General features: G+C 35.8%; 2 protein-coding genes across 2 annotated transcripts in view; both read right to left on the bottom strand.

The window, feature by feature from the left end:
• LOC101398581 (uncharacterized) overlaps nt 1–19,940 on the bottom strand; it is a 43,090-nt gene extending 23,150 nt beyond the window's left edge. The window contains exon 1 of the mRNA XM_004422554.3: nt 19,870–19,940. The gene's annotated coding sequence lies outside the window, so the exon portion shown is untranslated. The remainder of the gene's footprint in view (nt 1–19,869) is intronic.
• C14H18orf54 (chromosome 14 C18orf54 homolog) overlaps nt 7,365–22,233 on the bottom strand; it is a 28,761-nt gene continuing 13,892 nt past the window's right edge. The window contains exons 7-9 of the mRNA XM_014781428.2: nt 21,455–21,586; nt 19,870–19,940; nt 7,365–13,578 (exon numbers count right to left, since the gene is read on the bottom strand). Of these exons, the coding sequence (XP_014636914.1) occupies nt 13,506–13,578; nt 19,870–19,940; nt 21,455–21,586 (276 nt within the window). The 3' untranslated portion in view covers nt 7,365–13,505. The remainder of the gene's footprint in view (nt 13,579–19,869; nt 19,941–21,454; nt 21,587–22,233) is intronic.

Raw genomic sequence — 22,233 nt, 5'->3', positions numbered from 1 at the left:
AATGAAATCATATATAGAACAGGTTTGGTAGAACAACATGATGAGCTAGATAAGAAATATCAACATGAACTCATGTAGACATTTCCAGCTCTATCACTTCTATAAATAGTCCAACAACAGCTGTAGTTGCCCTCCATCCACTCTCACGTGCTTCTCTAGTGTCCAGAATTTGGTCTCCAATACCATTCTCTGCTATGAGGAACTAGAACTCCACATTCCTTCGAAAGAGGTTATGACTATGTCTTACGGCAGGAAAAAATCAGGAGGAGGTTATGAATATGTTTTATGGCAGGAAAAAATCAGGAAGAGAGTACGACTATGTCTTATGGCAGGAAAAAATCAGGAAGAGAGTACGACTATGTCTTACGGCAGGAAAAAATCAGGAGGATCTGGAACATCCTGTTGTTTCCAGAAAGCAATGTTTTCAAGAATGTCCACACAAACAAGACTTTCAAGTGCCCCACAAGCCAGATTTTGATAATTTGAGCTTCAAGTAATCATTTTATTATGGTTAATTGGAATATATTGAACCTGTAAAAGGTTCTAAGTTCATAACGATACTCAAAGCATAAAAGGTAATATAAAGTATTGATAAAGGTAGCTGTGATATAAAAGGATAAATAGAATATATTCTATATTTTAATAAGTAGAAGAGTATTAATATATGGGTAACTTGTTTCTTCTAGTAATGTTATGTTTATAAATTATATAGACATTTCTATGTGAACACCACAGTAAACATAAGGGAACTGAGTCATCCCGGGGAAAGCAGATACTACACCCAGACTGGAAGGACTGACGAGCAGCAACAGTCACATATAACCAGAAGGAACTGGGGCTCAGCAGTTAATCAGCACCTGTGGTTGCACAATCACCAAGTAAAAGAAGGTTCACCTCTGTGTTCCAGAGGATGGATTAGCTAAATTTCTAAAGAGAAGGGATAATTGTAGAGCCAATCTTCATGCCCTAGGGAAAAAAAACTTCTAGACAGTCCTACTACTTATAATAAAATTCTTTGATGAATGTATAAGATTTGGCGTAGCAGTTAAGTTTGCACGTTCCACTTCGGCAGCCTGGGGTTTGCTGGTTGGGATCCTGGGCGCAGACCTACTCACCACTCATCAAGCCGTGCTGAGGCGGCATCCCACACAGAAGAACTAGAAGGACCTACAACTAGGATATACAACTATGTACTGGGGCTTTAGGGAGAAAAAAGAAAAAAGAGGAAGATTGGCAACAGATGTTAGCTCAGGGCCAATCTTCTTCTTCAAAAAAAATGACAATGTTTACAGCATCGAGGAGAAGTCAACCAGATCCAATCTTACAAAAAAAAAATTCAAAATAATGAGTACAATTTTTTTGTAATAGAAGTCTACTAATGAGAAAAACTGAATTATTTGGGGGAAGATAACATTTTGCTTAACTGGGATTCAAAGTTAGTGCTCCTTATCATCAAAATCAATAACAAATGTTCATCTGTTAATGCTCATCCATATGAGATTTTACATATGTCATCTTTGAAAGTCTTTTCACACAGAGAGTTACTGACAAATACTGATACCAGTCCACAAGCATATTATTTTAGTTGAGCATATTCATCATTTGTAAAGCACTTAGAGAATTCTATTAGAGTCTTCTCTTGATATTTGCCTTTTTTAGCATATCATTACATTAATCACTTCCAATTGAAGGTAAGTGGAAAGCTCTTCAATTGTACAATTAAATGGATTTTTAAATATGGAAATCTCTTTTGTACTTGCATGGAGGTCCAAAAAATGCTGCTGAAACCAGATTGAGCTTGGAAAATATACCCACTGCAAATTTGTGTAGGAGTGGAAATCTTGCTTCTTGTTTTAACATTTGATGAAAGCATGGGAAGTGTTTGACATTACTTATGATTCAAATAACGTTAGTTGTCATCAAAATGATTTTATCACAGTATAAAATATACATATAATTGATGTTTTGCCTTGCAATTTTAGGTTGAATTTATTAAAAATCGTTATGAAGTCTGCCTCAGAAGCTAATTTCCAAAGGCTTTCAGTATTCTATTATGGTTGAAGCTGGTGCTTCTCTTTAAGAAAAATTTCAATTTTGGTCCTAAGATCAAAAAAAATCACAATAAAACTTTACCACTGGTGAGCCATCAAATTGATGTGTGGTCGAGCAAGAGAGAAGATTCAGCTTCTATTCCTGACAAAAATTCACAAATGAAGAACAAATGAAGAGCAAATGAAGCTCACCATTGACACTACTGGTTCAGTAACACATGGTAGACTCAAATATTTTCTGCAAATCACATGCTAATGAATAATACCAAGACTTGTAAATTTGTACAACTAAGCTTTTTTTCTGCTTCACACATATTTTTATCGCTATAAGTTGTAATACTTCTTAGCAGATTCCACTTCAAGTTTACTGATAATTATTCTCAACTTCTTTGAAATAACCCCCCTTTAGTTGTAACACGCAGACTATTCATGGAGGCTAATTCTTTTGTCACTTCAAACTCAGCATTGACTTCTGGAATAAAAAACAGGAGTGTCAGTAACATCTTTTGGACTCACCAAGAGCCAAGAAAAAACACTGAAATCATTTGCCCCGATTTTTAATTGACTATTGATGTTGCTCTCAACGTTGTCAACTCTTTGGTCAACTCTTCTGTCAACTCTTCTCCTCAAAAGTCTAAGAGTCTTAAAAATGGACACATCCCTTCAGTTGCTGCAATCAATCACAACTTAATTAACCCCCTACTAGTAGTTTTCCTTACTTGGCTAACAAATAATCCACTCAAAACTTATTGTGGCTTCAGTCTCATTTTCGTTTTTTATTTTTGTGAAGAAATTCTGCTGTGATGATTAAAAAAAAAAAAATTCTAATTTGACTGTTGCTTTTCTGTGAGTTGGAAATATTGTCATGAGTGCTTAGTCTAGTAATGTTGATGTAGACTGTACTCTTTTATTATGTGTCATAAAATATTCTTTTAAATTTTACTCAACCATTTAAAAATGTAAAAAACATTCTTAGCTTGTGGACTGTACATAAAGCAGCAGCAGGCTAGATTCAACCTGTGGGCCATAGTTTTCCCACCTCTGCTCTAGAACACAGATATAATTTCTCTCCTCTCCCAGATTCAGGACCTAGGATCTTCTAAAAAATGTGTGACAAGAATCAGTGAATCACCATTTATTGGCTTCTCTTCCAGGTAGGGTGGATCCTGCTTTATTAAAAAGATGATTAATTCTACTAGATTGTTTATAATCTAGTTCCTGTAGAACCAGTGGTTGTTCACTTTTAATTAAGTCAGTAGCTTTTGGGAAACCCCTTAGTTGTCTCTAATTTCACCCCTTATTTCAACTCTGCCAAGATTAGAAACATTCCTACCTTGCCCTTTTTATTCAAGGTCAGAATTTGTGATCCTTGGACAAGACACCATTCAAATTATTGAGCCAAAGCCCTGGTTTGGGTCATTCTTGACAAGTGAGGCCTTCCAATAGCCAGAGAGGCCTTGCTACACAGTTAAGGCTAAGAGTTTGGACTTTTTCATGTGGATCTGACACTATGGGTCATGGAGAATGCTATGAAAAATCTATGCTATGAAATTTAGACATTTTTAGAACCTAGAACTGGGCCTCAGGGACTCCAGCTCCTAGTTTTATAATTCAGGACCCTACAAAGATGACTCAAAGAGGAGCCCCACTGGGCATCAGAGAATCTCTAGAATTTCAGTCATCCTGGCAGATCTTCCAGTATACTCCTTGTCTCTTATCTCTATACTTTACCCTTTCATGTCTGGGGGCTCCCCTTTGTGGCTATGGCTAAGTGGAGGCCTGACATAGTAACTGGGCCTCTCACATTGACATTCCACACGTACAGACTGAAACAAGGGAGAAAACTATAAGTCACGTGCACCTAGGATGTGCATGTTAGAACATCCCCTGCAAAGCTATTTTGTAGGCATGGTCACCAAGTAGGAATCTGAAGCATCTAGTAATCCATGAAAAGATTAACCTAAGCAGGATCTGTTAGTTCAAAATAGAGATGTTATCAAAGTTTGTATTCCACCTTTTGTTGCCCCTTTCCACCTTGTCTCTTTCCCCATCTCACACCTTCTCTTTTCTCCCTGACTTGAAATAAGACATGTTGGGGAGGCTACGGTCACCGGTTTAGTCTACTAGCTAAACCTGCTTTAATCATATGTATGAGGAAGAGGCCTCAGGGATGAGAAGTAACAAGAATACTTCCCTTGAACCTCCACTCCCACCTAACAATGTCAAGCCTATGTCTTGCTGAAGACCCAAAGCCAATTATTAGTCTTTCAAGGACCACCCCTTTACAATGGCAAAAGCATGTGCCAAGGCTCAAACACCCTTCCATTATGAGAATGCGGAGGGTAACAAGGGAGAGACGTAGCACAATGCAAGTCCATTAGTGGTCTAACAGGAACCCTGGGGCTGAAACATGCTAAAGAGAAGGAAGAGAACTGGGGTCCAAATCATAAAGCCTCAAGTCTAAAGAATATATCTGGTTTATAGGATGGAGAGAGATGCTTCTCCCTCCTCAAAACAAAATACAGTTATATTTGGTGTGGGAAGGGAGGAAAAGATAAAAAAGAGTATTTCTTAACATATTCCAGCACAGGTTTCAAGAGCTGTAACTGGAGAAAGAATGCCAGGGTATGAGCTCAAAACCAGATTAAAGGGTAGTGGGCCAATCAAGCAGTTTCTTAATCTTGTCACTGCCGAAGTAGACAGTGCCCTCTAGTGGGAAAAAATTTTCAAACAGTCCTTACTAATACTGACCTGTCTCTATTTCAACAAAATATGCATAGGCGTGGAGCTGAATGGCAACAAACAATTATAATCAACTGAAATTCTGAAAACAAGTACTGACATAACTGTATTTACCAATAATAGCTAACACTGGGCACTTAACCATGTGGGAGGCTCTGCACTAAGCAAGCACTTTACAGGCATTGTAAATCCTTGCAACTGTGTGAGGCAGGTACCATTAGTTCTGCTTTATAAACTGAAACTTAAAGCTTCAACTTGCCCAAGGCACCCCAGCTAACGAGGAGGGAAAAATATGACATTTATATTTTAAACCTGCCTAAGAAATCTCAGAAAATCAGACACACACACATGCACGCACATACACTTACAGAACAAGAACTACAGAACTTGGGAAACATTTGCTACACTTTGCTCATTTTTAATAGAATATTGTTTTACCTTGCAATAATGAAACCACTAAATCTGCTTCTGAATAAAATTTTTCATACTTCCCCTAGGTCTCTCTCAAAAAAACCTGAAGACAAATGATTTGAAGGGGTGCTGAATTATTAGTCAGGGGCATTATCATGTTCCTTCCAGCCCTGGCTGGGCCAAGTTATGCACAATATTATTCTTCTCTGTCATCAGAGCTTGTGAATCCCCTTTCAAGAGACTTATTTGTGCTTGTTTTTGTTGTCTTTCTATACTCCTGTCCAAAAATCCAAGTAAATCACTCAGTAAATCAAATAGCATCTACTACTACAACCTAAGACAAACCAATAGCCCTCTAAATATCATTATAAAAAATAAAATCTATATTCTGGGAAGTTATCTTACACCAAAACATCATAGGAACCTCAGTAAAAGTAGCTCTATGTCTCTGAGCAAAAACTATATAAGGCCTGCAGCCTAGCTTTCTGTCCTACCTAAAAAAATTATTAACATAATGCATTTATGCCATGATATCTAAGTACCGGAAAGAAGGAAAATGGTTGGTTTTAGTATTTGGGAAAAAGTTCTATTTGACTACAACCACAAATCAATGTAGGGACTAACAAAAAAATTAACATTCACTTTAGGCTGCATCAAAAACGTTAGTCGCCTTCCTTTTGACTACAGGATAAAACCCAACATTCTTAGCTGAGCATACCACGTGCCTCAGATGGGCTCCCAAGCCACTTTCTCAGCCTCATTCATTCAGAGAAAAAATACTTGTGTAGCACTTTGAATTACTGCTAGGCACCATTCCAGTTGTTGCGGATAAAACAAAGACCTTGCACTCAATACTAAGCAAAGAGAAATAAAGCAGGAATAAACGGCAAAAAATAATAGCACGGAGAGTGGTGGGGGTCAGGGCAGGCCTCTCTGATAAAGCATTTTGGGTAGACACCTGAAGTGAAGGAGTGAATCATGGGGTATTTGAGGAAAGACTGTCCAGACAGAGGAAACAATGCACAGGCCTGGAGGCAGAAGCATGTTTGTAGTTATTTGAGAACAGCAAGACCAATGTGGCTGAATCAGAGATCAAATGGAATGGTAGGAAATGTTCTGGTTTTTAGAAGGTGAGGAGGTGTTGGTACACCACATAGGGCTTTTAGGCTACGGTAGTAACTACTCATTTACTCTGAGACAGGAAGCCACTGGAAATTTTGAGAGGAGGTGCAACATCATCAGACATGTTTTTAAAGGATAATTCTTGCTATGGTATGGAGAATAGAATGGGGAGGCACAAGAAACAGCCTATGTCTTATTCCTAGCGACTCCCCCAACTAGAGGTACTACTATATTAGCAGCTAGTGTTTACTGAGGTCATATGTGCCTGGCATAACTTATATCATTTAATCCTAGAAACAAAACTGCAAAGTAGCTATGACAAATGGAAAGGAAAACAAAAAAGACTGAGGGAAGGACAAGTAGCTTGTTCACAATAAAGAGCTAATAAATGGTGGAACCATAAAACAAATCTGCCCCATACTAAAGCACAACTTTTTTCCACTACAACACACAACATACCCTGTGGAGTCAATAAATTTTGTATCAGACCTTTTTACCACCCAAGTCTTTGCACATATTACCCTCTGCCTCGAATAAATACCCTTCCACCCAATTTCTTTGATGGTATTTTTCTAGATCAACTCAAGTATTCCCTCCTGAGTGAAATAATTCCTGATTTTTCCCAGGCCACTTAGCTGCTCCATCTTCTGTGCCTTTATAGCAGTTGCTCCATCTTCATTTCTCTGAAATAATACTTACCTGGTTTCAGTGTAACTGTATCCATTTATATATTTCCACCACTGAGTTCCTCATGATAGAGTCATGACTCCTTATCGTCATCACCTCCCTCATCCCCACGCTCCCTTCTCAGTGCCAAGAGCCAAATAAATGCTAGTTGAAGGGAATAATAAATTATTGAAGAATCAAATGTAGAGTCCCATTCTATTCTATGCATCTTGGACATTTGGTACCACATTTAAAAAAATTAAAAACACTCACCAAAAAAAAAAAGGATAAATATTAGGTGATGGATGTATTAACTAGATTGGGGGGATCTTTTCACAACGTGTATGTCTATCAAATCATCACAATGTACACTTTAAATAGCTTACGATTTTATTTGTCAATTATACCACAATAAACCGGAAAAAAATTAGCTACAGGTGGCAATAAGAAAAAATAAAGTAGATAGATGTTAACTAGACTTATGGTGGTGACCATTTCACAGTACACACAAATATCAAAGCATTATGTTGTACACCTGAAACGAATATGTCAATTATATCTCAATTAAAAATAAAGTGTATACTCTAGCTTCACTGTTAAGTAGGGCTCTGGATCATTTGTAAAATAAAGATAGACATTTAAACAACAACAAAACATTGAAAGGTAGAGAGCATCCAAAAAAGTGAGACAATAATGAAGAAACATAAAACTTTGTCCAAAGAAATAATTTAGGAACTAGAAACATTTAGCCTGAAAGATGGAACAAGCATTACTTTTGTTGGTTTCAATATTAGGAAGACTGAAATGTGCACGTGAGATTGTCTTGAAAGGCAAAATTAAGAGCAATATGTGGAAGACACCGAAAAGCAAATCATGACTTAACTGAAGCAAGAATATACTACAAAACAAAGCATTCCAATTACAAGCAACTCTCCACTTCCAGAAACATTCATATAAAAGCTATGTGGTCACCTTGATGAAAAGTAATGGAGGGAATGCACCTTACTCCTATCTCTGAAATTCTGATTGCGAGTACTATTCACATAATTCCAGAATACCTATAATAGTCCCAGATTTCTAGTTCAGAACTATTTTCTTTTACAAAGTTATCAAATTCATCAGATTTTGAAAACACTGGCTCAAGATTTCTCATTGTGTCTGTTTTCTAAATAACCTGACATTTTTGCTACGTCACCTTTATGCCCAGTTCTTGGTTTGCACAGGCTATATAATAAGTCGCAGAACATTGAGGGCAGAGGACAGGTGAACTATTTTGTATTTCCCTAATGGTGTTTCCTCCCACCACAACCTTTCTAGAATCTGATCAGTTTCTGTGCCAGTTATCAATTTATAGTCTCTCAGCTCTAAATTCACTCTGAAGGGTCTCTCCCACTGCTTTCTGGCAGCTGCGCCATCAGTTATCACAGTGGGTATGAAGACATCCAGTGGTGCTCTGCCCCAGTCACAATCCCAGAACGTGGTTTTCCTTGGCAACCTCACAGACCTGGCCCAGGCTGGGGATCACCTTCCTTCAACCTTTCCAACCCAAACACTTCATGTTCTAGGCATCCTGCCAGCACTGGGACCGTTCACTGCCTCTGCATGCCCACACACCCAGTCACCAGGGGTAGCTTCCCTGAACCTTAAAGGGTGGCTTCCTGCTTGCCTGGTGACTAAAGATCAACTCTGGTATGGGAAAACCAGTAAACTTGTCATCCACTGGGCTGTAGTTGTCCCTTCTTCAACAAGGTGTGAACCCAAATCTTAGGCCACTTCTTTCAAGTTTTTCCTTCCTTGGGTACTCACTCTCGGTTCTGGGGTACCGTATAGAGTTCTCTTATATCTTATCTCTTTTGTCATAATTTAAAACTTTTTTATATTCAACTTCCCTTGTTTAAAAATCACTGTGTGGTTTCTGTTTCTAGATTGGGTCCAGACTGATAGGTTCCCAACAAGCCAGGCTCAAGGAAGCAAAACAATGAAAACCAGTCACTGCAAGTTTTCCTAGACTTAGTCCTAGATTGGTAAAATAGTTCATATATCTAATGAAATGCAAAATATATAAAAACAAAAATCTTAAAGCTTTTAGGACTCAAGAAGTTAGAAAGCTTACAGCTAAGTCATCCAAAATACACAAATGTTGATCTTATTTGATAAACAGTGGCAGCAACATCAAAAAAGAAAGAACTCTTCCATAATAGGTTTAATTTGCCTCATCTTAAAAAGGATTTGCAGAACATCACATAAATAAGGATGTGGTCTATCCTATTTGAGTTTACAACCTTACACAGGGAACCAGGCTTAGAATCATTATCAACACTTTAAGTTTACATGTTCCTGGTTATCCAACGTAATGTAAGAGGAACTATCATCAAGGAGATAAAACAAAATCAATCATCTAACATTTTGAAACATTTTCTCCCCTAGGAATACAATGTGGTATAAGAGGCACTATCCAAAACAGAAAAGAAAAAATACAATAGCTAAATGAGCGATGGGGGAAGGAGAATGGAAAGCCAGCCAACCTACCAGAGTTTGGAAGAAGGCTAGAATGTTCGGAAAAGAAAATACAAGACTCAGTCAGAGCTTTAAAGAAATAGCAGAATAAACTTTAGATAAACAGAATGAAAGAAAATTGAGTGTTTCCAGCATGGTAAATAATATGCACAAAGTTGAGAATATACATAGGAAGTTTGGGAGACTCTGAGGAAAGCAATGTAGCTACAGCAAATTCACTGAAATTAATCAGTAAGGCTACAGTAGTGGTGTACAACAGTGTTTTGCAAAGACCAGTTAGCCTGTCTTCAGTGTAAGGGCTAAAAATGAGGAGAGGAACATTTAAGGTTGAAATAGGTATTAGGAGACAAAGGGACTAGGCTCAGTTAAGGTAATGAAGGATGGATAGAAGTTGTTACATTTGTTACATTGTGAGAAAAGTTGTTACACAGAAGGGTCTGGTCTAGGATAAGGACAATGTAGAAGAAACTGGAAGGGTAGAAAGCTAAGAGTTTTTAAAGCTAAGGTTTTTTTTGTTCAAAAAAGGAAAATGATCTTAGCCACAGATGAGTATAAATAAGAAAGGAAGCACAGAAGTGGGAAAGGAATAACTTCAAATATCACAAGAAAAATACCTAACAATATAACTTGCTATATACAATGTGTTCAGGTTTAGACTTAGGTTTGCGCCCATCACTATATGATAGGCAGTACAACCCAACACAACATATAGCCATGGATGAAACATCCGATCAATACACGGAATAGAAAGATACAGTCTTTTACATTTGAAGAAACTTCAGTTGTTCAGAAATTATCAATTTTATTGGCCCTTTGCTTCTTTCATCTCCTTTCATGCTACTTGCCTTTTGGTAAGTTCACTTCTCCAAGCAAGCACTTTCATCAAATAGGTTTTGAGACATAGTGAAAGGTGGGACAGGAAAAATGAAACAAAATGCAAATCTATGAGTGATTTCATGTATTCAAAACATGGGCGGGGGGGAGGAATCTTGTCATGATTTATCTTCAGGCAACATTTTGGTATAGCTATATATAACTTAACAAGACATTATCCTAAACATTAAATACAAAATAATACAAAAAAATCCATATTTATAAATTTCAACAGGAAATAATATAACAAGAGAGACGTATAACTTAAACAAACCCAGAAATCTCTATGAAGCTGAAATAAATTGTCACTGGAAAAACTGAAAGTCGAGTTCTTATTGGTAGTAAGGAAAATACAGTTAAGCTTTCAATCTTCACATACTCATCACACCTTTATCCCTCGATCTCAAATAATTTGGGGGATTAGGTTTGTTAAATTCTTTTCATATTCAATTAAAAATCTGAAATGTTTTGAGGCTGGCCAGGTGGCATAGTGGTTGGGTACACATGTTCCGCTTCAGCAGCCCGGGTTTCATGGGCTCAGATCCTGGGCATGGACCCATACACCACTTATCAAGCCATGCTGTGGCAGCGTCCCACATACAAAATAGAAGATTGGTACAGATGTTAGCTCAGGGACAATCTTCCTCACCAAAAAAAAAAAATTTGAAATGTTTCATTAAAATTTTCTCATTTTTCCTACTTAACATTTTTCAATATACTAAAAAGAAAGAAAAGAGTTGATAAAACTTTATATTCATAATGCAATTTTTTAAATCTAATTGTTGTCATTATCTGCTTTTAAATTCCCAGGTCAGGGGGCCAGCCCAGTGGTGTAGTAGTTAAATTCGTGCGCTCTGCTTCGGCAGCCCTGGGTTCACTGGTTCAGATCCTGGGCGCGGACCTGTGCACCACTCATCAAGCCATGCTGAGGCGGTGTCCCACATATTGCAACTAGAAGGATATACAACTATGACATACAACTATCTACTGGGGCTTTGGGAAGAAAAAAGGAAAAAAGGAGGAAGACTGGCAACAGCTCAGGCCCAATCTTCCTCAAAAAAAAAAAAAATTCCCCACTCAAGCAGTCTCAATACTGTTGTCTCTTTTCCTCTGGAAATCTCAAAATAAAAAATATTGAAATATTTAACATGTAATTAATTCAATCAATTATCTAGAGAATTTCTTGAACATTTATCATTTATATTTTTTCTTAGTTGACTCTCCTACATATTTCTTTTTTAAAAGGTTGGAATTAACCATTTTCATAAAGTTAACTTCCCTTTGGGGTAAAAGACTAAACTTCTGTATTTATTTAACACAAAAGGAAAAATACTCCTTTGGTAAGTATAATCAAGTTTCTTAAAATATTAGTTATAAAATTTTAGGACAGGCTTATTTTACTTTAGTATTGAAGATATGCTCTTGCAAATGGGAGCACTAACCAAATCAGTGCTACACAGCCATTACAGCATAATCTCTTTGGAGATGTTTTCTAGGCATAGTAAATATTATGTCTGATCAACAGATAATATGTAGTTAGAATTTTATTATCTGATGTCTTTATTCTCTCTGTCTTCTTTAGAATTTGTCTAATAGTGGATTTCGTTAAGCCGGGAACACCATCAATCCAGGTCCACCTGATGTTTACCCACTTAAAATCTGCATTTTTAACAGCCAGCCATACTTTAATCATCAAAGTAATGCCTTGTTTGATTGTATGCATACTATTTGCTGTGAAGAAGACCATAGTCATAAAATAAAATGTCAGTGGCAGAAATACTTCCACAGAGTAAACAAAACAAACTTACCGGCAAGTGCCTCTCAGACTGGGCAAAAAGAACAGCACAGTGACTCTAATTCACTGGCCGAGAAAGACAGGGTTCAGTCTACACTCTTTGACATGTCAGTTCTATAACAAAGGTCTCATGTAGTGCTTTAACTTTGGGGAAAAAAATTCTTTGACTCAACGTATTTAGAAGTTCCTATTTACTTAGGAAAGATGCTACCACTAGGGTAAAGTGTTAACTTGTAGTATCTGTATACATACACAGATATTCTTCAATTTCATCAGATTTCTTTAAATATGCTCCATTAGTCACGCGTTATGACTTAATTCGTAGTTTTGTTGGTAAAGATGCTTCCTGTTTATTAGATGTTCACTTGGTAGAAACTGCAAAATTGTAGAGCTCTGTTCAGTTCCAGCTAGGGACAAACTTTAAAGACTACAAATTGCTTTAAAGAAAGTTCAGTTCTTAGAAAACAGCTTTAAAACAGAGAGTTGCTTTCTGATTTTCCATATTCATTTTCTTTAAGTTTAGTTATCAAATTTCATAAAGCAATTGGCCACTGATCTCAGTTCTTACTAGTTTGAGCTAACCCCAAAACTAAAATCTGGGAAATAATCTAATATGAAAATATTAAATTCTCAAATATCCTCTCCCAAAATGTTCTGTAAATTGTCAAGTATTATCAAGATTATCTTACACAGAATCAAAGCATTAATTAAATGAGGTTCTCTTGGATTTTCACAACATAAAACATTCCTTTTGGCATCACCCCACTATTAAATTACTGTTATTTGCAAATACAACACAGCTTAAGTATTTGATTTATGAAAACTTAAAAGTAACAGACTTCCATATGGATAAGATAGACCATAACAATTTTGATATTTCTTTAAGCTCCTTAAAATGGATGCTAACTTTATCAAAAAGTCTATTTAAGAAATTTTGGGTAGAAATCAGGAAGAGTTTCTTAATGATCCAGAACCAGATGATAAAATGATAAGGATGCTGAAGAAGGTTTAAGTCCACATAAGCTTCAAGAACAGAAATCATCCATCTTTGAGTATTAGACATTTGCTGGCCTGAAGACCAAAGTCAGGCTATAGGACACAGTGTGGGTCCTTCCAGTTCACATTCTGGTATTCTGGCACAAAATGAGATTAGGTCACAAAACCCATGGACATTTTCAAGTTTGGTTTTTTAAAAAATATATAATACTTGAACCAATTACAGTATAATGTATGGCTTATAATTACTTTGTCAGTTTCAGGAATAGAAAAAAATAAACATTTTTGTTCTGTGGTGTCTATTTATTGGTTAGACTGTTTTATTTTCCTCTTCACATTTTCGGTGACTGTTTTCCACTGGTATCATCAACCAGGTCTCTCAGGCGAGATAAATGGTGCAAAGCCCTTCATTAAAAAGTATAAAACATATTATAAACCAATATTAAGAACTGAATAGGCAGACAGCAAGAAATGGTAATTACATTGTTTATTAACTTTGAAATTAGTATGAGAAATGAATTTATAGAATAATGTAAGTATCAAACTTTGAGAATTTTTCCTTATAAACCCTTCAGATCTGAATAATTGAGGGTTAAAATAATTCATCTAAAATTCTATAAACATTTACTTTAAAAAATTATATGTTTGATAGTCAAGGTTTTTTTTTTAGTTTGCCAAGTAGCCTAATAAGAAACAATAACAGATATCATTTGTGTCACACAACATTTTTTTCATGTAATTTTCACAACAGCTCTGTGAAATGATACCTTTTCTTTTGGTATACTGTATATATCATTTAAAAAATAAAGTATACAATTCATTTTTAACAGTACATTCAAGATAGCCAAAATTTTAAAAATAGCACTGAAGGATCAGTTACAATTCTAAGGAAAACTCATTTTTATTGAGCATGGGGGAAACAAATGACAATTATGTTGAATAATGTGGTACCAACAACCTGGTTTTTCTTTAAAATAAAGCCAAGATTGTAGGTCGGGTGTCAGTGGAGAAAACTCAATCAGCCCTCCAACAAATGAGGAAAAGAGAGGCCCTTAACTGTCTAGTCTTCCTCTAAAAATACTCTTCCAGTTTTTCCTCTCCCCTATCCTTCAGATCCTTGAGGACCACTCAGAAAATGTCAATCAACCATATTTTCTATCTCTGATAAATAAGAGACCACGAAAAACAGAAATAATATAATAGTAATGATGTGCAGTAATCTTTAATGTTAGTAATTTCTAAGGTGAGCCGAAAGGTGCTGACTACAACACCCTATTCTTTAGTCTCTAAGAGGTTCCATAAATGTATATTAAATAAAATACATCTTCCACTTTACCCAGGATAAGGAGACAGAAGAAACTAGTAGTCTTAATTACTGCATTATATCTATTTCCCTGTACTCTACTTCTTGGACACTTTTACTGAAATGTAATAAGAGAAGACTCTGGATTCTGCCACCCTTTTGGCAACGCCAGTTAATTTTTGAAATTTTCATCTTCATTAACTGAATAACAATAACTCAGCCAAAGTTACTAAGCAATCAGGGGTAAAATTAAATACACTCTCTCATTTCTACATTCTATAGTAATATCTCTCTACCTAAAAAGAATTATTTTCTTCCTAGAGACACACATTTATGAGAAAGAAGATAATTTGTAAATATACTTGGAACTTATCTTCCTTTTTCCTTTCAGGCTTGTTATTTAACCACCTGTGACTCAAGAGAAAGAAAATGGCAAGTGGTAGAGTTTTATCCTACGTTTACAACTCTGAGGGCCACAGAGACCTTGGATTTAGAGAGTCTACAAAATTGGATGGGGAAAAAAAGCTTCATCTTTATTTTCACTAAATGCTATCTGTAAGTCAGCATTTCCTTCCATTCTGAATGTAAGGAACAGACCAAAATATGTGACCTCATATGCCACAGAAATCACAGATATTTTCATATCACATTATAGTCATTGCAGATATCTCAAAATATCTTTATACTCATCACTAGTTCAAAATTACAATAATTATATTAATAGTTACAAAATTATTATAGTTATTAAACCCACTGCTAGAACATATGCAATTTAAGTCTTTTTGTCTACAGTTCAAAAGTTCACATGACATTACTGACCACAACTTTAAGCCTAGTTGTTCATCCACTGAATAGTAAAGTCTCTGGTGACCCAGACATTGATGCTTTCCAATATTCCCTTTCTCTAACTGTTTGCTGATCAACGTGTGAAAGGTAAGTAAAAGACCACACCATGGTTTAACGCTTTTATTCAAGCTATGCAAAAGGCCTTCAGACAAAAACATGTTTTCACAAAATGAATTTTAACTTACCTATATTTTAAATGTATTGTCTTATTTTAAATGCATTAATAAAGAAGCACATATTACTAACTAGAAATTTATTTTAATATTTTCATAACTGTAATTCAATATAATTGTTTTCCTTTCTAATCCTATGTAGTTTATTTTATGCCTTTAAAAAACAATGTCAGGGGGCCAGCCCCATGGTGTAGGGGCTGAGTTCGTGCCCTCTGCTTCATCAGCCCAGGTTTGGATCCCAGGCGCGGACCTACACCACTCATCAGCCATGCTGTGGCGGCAACCCACATACAAAGTAGAAGAAGACTGGCACAGATGTTAGCTCAGGACTAATCTTCCTCAAGCAAAAAAAGAGGAAGATCGGCAACAGATGTTAGCTCAGGGCGAACTTTTCTCAGACAAAACAAAACAATGCCAGGGAAAAGAAAAGGAGGGGAGAAGAGGAGAGGGGAGGGGTATAGTATGATAAGAAGGAATAAAAAAGCTAAGTAGAAATGTGAAGTCTTCAGGCCCCCTACCTCACCTCGCCTACACAATCAGCTGCCAATGCCTTTCATTTAACCTCTATCTGCCCTGCTGAGAATAAAACAGTCTACTCAAAGAAGAGGCTATCAAGTGATTGTTGTTTCAAAGGTATGTGCAGGGAGAAGTGGAGGGTAAATTACAGAAGGAAATTATTCTTGATTTCCTTGTCTAAGAAAGTGAAAAAGCAGACTAATAGAGAAAACATCAACTTAACAGTTATGTTACAACACTGAGCAGTCATTCACCTTAAAAACTGAAATAAGAAACTTGTTTCTTATTGTGACAATGTATCTATCGATGACAGGAGCTATCTATTTATTAGAGCAAATACATACCAACCCACAGAAACTCAGTAACAGAATGATAATATGAAGGCAATTTAGCTATATTTTAACTTACTCATTGAGACCTTGCGTTTGGTTTCCTATTAGTACTATATATTGGCTGTTTTTGTTTTTTTTTTTGTAAGGAAGATCAGCCCTGGGCTAACATCCATGCCTATCTTCCTCTACTTCATATGGGATGCCGCCACAGCATGGCTTGACAAGCGGTGCGTAGCCGGGGTTCTGGAACCTGTGAACCCTCGGGGCACCAAAGCGGAGCGCATGCACTTAACCGCTACACCACCAGGCTGGCCCCCAAACCGGCTGTTCTCTTAATGGCCCCCAAACCTTGTTCTCTTAAATACTATGTTTACTGGCCTATATTCAGCCTAATATCCAGCAAGAACTGAATGAAAGGCTTTTTAGAACCAACTGCCTACCACTCCCTAGATCTAAGTAAAGTATGAGTACATTAGAATAAAGAAAAACCTCTGCTTTAGGATCATGTTTTGCAAGTCTAAGAGGTAATTCTGTCTACCTCTAGTATAGAATGAAGACTAGAAAACTGAGCAGGAAGAAATGGGACAACTTTCTTGTTGTCATTAAGTTTGGTTTTCACAGTACAATCTTTAGTATTGAAAATTACAAAATCTTACATGTTCATTTCCAAATTATATATAAAACAACATATTCCAAAGCGAAATACAAATTATTTTTGGATGATTGATGATTTCACAGTCGTCTATTGTTTATAGTACATGAGTGATATACTATGGCTCATTCATCACAGCCAGCCTAGGCAGAGTAGCTGGTGGCTTATAAGACATAATAAAAGATTCTAGAAAAGGCCCTTGCTCAATTTTTTTACTTGCTTAAAGATGACAAATGTATCTTATGGAGGTTTCTGTTAATAAGTTTTTATTGAATTCCCAATACGTAGATGCATAAGACAATGTTAAGTATTATAGAGATACAAAACAATTACTATTTTGATTCCTACTAAAAGCAAAATCACTCTGGAAAAAATAACATTTTATTTTGATGAAGTATACACCATTCATGTATACTTCAGCTCCTAGAGAGTAGTTATTTCTAATGGGAGAACATAAGAAAATCAAGCGTCCAAGGCAGTAAACAGAACCCACACTAAAAGCTTGGAGTTTCCTAAGGCTAATGAAAGATATTTTAAAACTGGCTAGCAACCCAAACCGTTAAAAACTGTTATTTGAGGAATGGGGAGAGACATAATAGTACTTTCACCCTAGGAAAGGTCATTAAAGCACCCAAGGTACAATCTGTAACATCTGAAGAAGCTTAGTCTATTTATTTTAAAATACGAAAAGATGACGATTAACCTAACCAGAACATTTTGCAGTCTAGAAAGAGGAATTCTGAGACTGAATTAATTTTAAATTGTCCTTAAAACAGTCAATCTATAGACTAAAAATAATGAAAAAATATACTAACATGCCTTTGTAAGACTAAACTTACTTCATAACAGTACAAATGCCTTACTGATAATACTTTTGAAATGTAAAGTAAAAGCTAAATTAAGATTGCCTCAGCTAATCCAACAGAATCAATAGCTAAAAGCCATTTAACAAAACGTGACTCTTACTCTGAAAATGGCATTCTATATGTAGGCAAGATTATTGATTGTCTAAGGTGGAAAAAAGTTACTATTAAAAAAAATTCTAGCAAATGGTAAAAGCACCTATGATCAGTAGCAATTTTTGCGGTCATTTAATCACTTATGGCCCAGTGTTCATTTTCACCAAGAAAAACATCCTCCAGGGTATGTACTTTAAGTCAGAAAACACTTTTATGTCTGTGACACAAGTTCGATATCAATGCTTTTAAGAGTCATAGAAAGCTTGAGGTCATCTAACTTAAATTTTAAAGAAGAATGAGGTCTTTATCCTAGATAATCAATTGAGGCCCTGCACCTAGTCTAAATGGATAATGCACCACTATCCACTATCCGTAAGTAGAGTAGTGTTAGGAACATAGGCTGTAGCATCAGACTGTCTGGTTAGAATCCCAGTGTTACCTCTTACTAGCTATGTAACCTTGGGCAAGTTACTTTATTACTTGATCATTATCACCTGATCTGTATTATGAAGATAAAAACTGTACTTACCTCAGAGTGTTGTGAATATCACATGAATTACATTCAAAAGCATTCAGAACACTGACACTTGGTCAATGTTAGTTATCATTACTCAGGGAATCCTACTAGGTATACAACTCTATACCCAAGTACTATGGCAAGCTACAAAGAAAGAGGCATTATTTCTACCCAAAAGATTATAAATTAAGCAGAGGGGAAAAAAATCATATATATATTTTTAAACTCTGAAAACAAAAAAGATACATATATCTCATGACCATCTCATGACAATTACATGTCTAGTGTTGCACTTTTCCACTGCTTCCTTAGATAACAGAATCCTAAGCAAATTCTGAAAGGACAAAATGTATACGGTATTTGTTTAGCCCCATTTACAGCCAAGTGAAACAGTGTTATAAAAGCAAAAATTTTAATCTTAGGGGCTGGCCCCAATGGCTTAGCGGTTAAGTGCTCGCGCTCCACTACTGGCGGCCCGGGTTCGGATCCCGGGCGCGCACCGACACACCGCTTCTCCGGCCATGCTGAGGCCGCGTCCCAAATACGGCAACTAGAAGGATGTGCAACTATGACATACAACTATCCCCTGAGGCTTTGGGGGGAAAAAAAAAAAAAGGAGGAGGATTGGCAATAGATGTTAGCTCAGAGCCGGTCTTCCTCAGCAAAAGGAGGAGGATTAGCATAGATGTTAGCTCAGGGCTGATCTTCCTCACAAAAAAAAAAAAAATTTTAATCTTAGCATTTCCTAAACTCAGTATTCCATCTTCTGAGGGCACATCATATTCACACAACCAAACCCATAAGTAAATACCCTTCTCTTCTGCAAACATCATGACTACAGGAAAGACTTGTATTCTTCCTCACTTTTTTAGTTAAGATAAGAAATAAGTATAAGGAACTAAGAAAATAGGTAGATTAACACCCTTAAAGCATTTAGATCTATCTTTATACCTAGAACATTATACCCACTTAAGATTTCTGTGGAGATATGTGAAATAATAATACATTCATGATTATTATATTTATTCTAGAGAGAATATATGAAAACACATTTCATGAACAAGTTGTTCTTCCAGGATATCCATACCAATACTATCTCAAATTGTTGCTATTACTTAGAAATGAAAAGGGAATCTCTCTAGGCCATCCACAGCCATTATATTTTAGATGTCTAAGGTTATCTTATTAGGTCTTAAGAACATTTTAAATAGGCAATAGCACCGGTTTAAGAGAAAACTTCAGGATTAAACAATATGCTCCAAGAAGCTTAAATATATCTTGTATATCTATTCTTAGAACTAATTAATTCCATCCTGTAACCTTCTGATTTCAATCAAAGGGATGGCTGAAATGGATTTGTATCCATAACATATTCAGAAATTAGCAGAGAATACTTACTTTTGAAGTGACCTAGTAATAGGAACCATACTTTCCTTCAATTGTAATTTAGAGAGATCATCTTCTGAAACCTATTATTAAAAACACCAAATATAATAAAATATTGAAAATTTTATATAATTTAAGTGCTATTTAATATGCGATTAATAAGAACATTAAAAAATATTGTCTGGGGGCCGGCTCAGTGGCATAGTGGTTAAGTTCGGCATGCTCCGCTTTGACGGTCTGGGTTTACAGGTTTGGATCTCAGGCACGGACCTACACCACTCATCAAGCCATGCTGTGCAGCAACCCACATACAAAATAGAGGAAGACTGGCACAGATGTTAGCTCAGGGCCAATCTTCCTCACCAAAAAAAATATATATATTGTCTGCATTTCCAAGGAAATAATTCTAGCAAATAATTTTCAATAAAGCATTAAATATTTTTATTTTCTCTTTATTCTGAAAATACTACTACTACTACTTAGACTCATCCTTCAGTTGTCCTGAAGTATGATTCTAAATATATGTCCAATAAAAATCAAATCTTGGCTTAAAATTATGACTTTATTGAACAAGCTTATGTCTCAATGATGTTTAAAAGGGGAGGAAAGAGAAGGATGAATTACACTCTATATGTTAATGTTATGATCATTAGAATATAAAGAGAAAAACTAAGAAATACAACTCAAAAGAGTAGGCTCTGATAGTTCCCAAGAGCTGATCCACTCATTTATAGTGAAAACTGAATTTCATAAAGTTCTATTGAATAACAAAACAATGACAATAAAAACATTTATTAAATATTTACCAGGTATTAAGTTTTACCAGGTGTCAAGCACTATAAGCACTTTATATAGTTTGTCTCAATTTATCTTCTCAACAACCTCATTTTACAGAGGAAGAAACTGAAACTAAAGAGGTTAAGTGATCTGTACAAATATTGTACTTGCTAAGAAATGGAAAAATCAGAATTTATAATCAGACTTGGGAGAATATAAACTCTATGTTCGTAAACACTATAATACTGTGAAGAAAATTCAACCCCTACAGGAGAAACCCAAAGCAGAAAGAGATTTCCAAATTCCCAGGAAATATACAAAAACACAACAGTTTTAAAATAAAACTTTACATAACTGTATTCAGAAAAGTCAATAAATATATGGTAACAAAATTAAATTTCAGATGACAAAGGTACGTGGAGAAGCCTAAAGCTGAAAAAGTTTCAAGGCCTCCTCGAATATAAATGCAAGAAGTTGGACCACACAGAATAATTTTGTAGGGCATTCATAAACAACTCTTACAATTCTTTCATATTATAGTTGTAATGCCACATCTAAATAAGATGTTGTATTTATAACCATAAACTAAATACAACAATCCATTCAGGGGTACATAACTGCAGAAATCTAATAGTATTAAATTTGATTAACTTTCTGAAAAAAGAATAACAGTACAACTCTACCACATGTGTTACGTGGCATGCTTATTAACATAAAACTAGAGGTCAATCTGAAAAAAGAACTAGGAAGAAATCTTTTCTCTTCACAGATCTCAATTCACATTCACAGGTCTCAATCCATAAATCACGTTTGTGCTTACTTGCTTAATTTCTTCTTTCGGCTCTGTGGTTTTATTCTGATTAAAACTTTCTTGTACTGCTTGAAGATTAAATAACATTTGTTTCAGGGCTTCAACAGGACCATGATGTTTTCCTCCAGAAAGGGTACAGCTCTAAAGGAAAAATAGATGAATGATTAACCATTCAAATTCAGGGGGAAAAAGTTATACTTTGTATTACTTTCTCCGATATAAAATTAATGCAAAAATCCAAACAATACATGTCAATAAAGTATTTTAAAAAATCAAAATTGTAATTCATCACCTTCTCATACCTAGTTCCCAGATGAAGTTACTCAGAGACAATCATTATTAACAGTTTGGCATCCTTTCTAGTTCTTGCTCTTTTACAATGAATAGCACATGTTTACAATTGCAATGCATTCCTTTAGTACATTTAAAATCATAGACTTTTAGAACTGAAAGGTCCTCAGAGAGCAGTTAAGACAACACGCTCTTTTCAGGTGTGTAAATGAAACTGGTTATCAGCTAAGCAAGGCCTAGAATTTCAAATATATTATTCTCTGCACACTTTTAAATATGCTTTCACACAGAAAATGCTAGTTTTTCACCTGTTCATGGGCCACACATTCCTTGCTACCTAAAAAACACTCATACCTCGACTATCACTGATCTTACCTGCGTCCAAAGAAGGCAACAGCACTTAGCCACATAAGGTGGTCAGGATTCTTTTAAGAGAACCTGTAAGGGATATTTTTAAACTTCTTCTTAAAAGTATTACCAACCTATTATTTTTACAT

The sequence above is a fragment of the Ceratotherium simum genome, chromosome 14 (assembly GCF_057802395.1).
Source record: "Ceratotherium simum simum isolate JZ-2026a chromosome 14, ASM5780239v1, whole genome shotgun sequence".
In the NCBI taxonomy this organism is placed as follows: Eukaryota; Metazoa; Chordata; class Mammalia; order Perissodactyla; family Rhinocerotidae; genus Ceratotherium; species Ceratotherium simum.
Note: the sequence above shows the minus strand (reverse complement) of the source record. Positions and strands in the feature narration are given on the sequence as shown.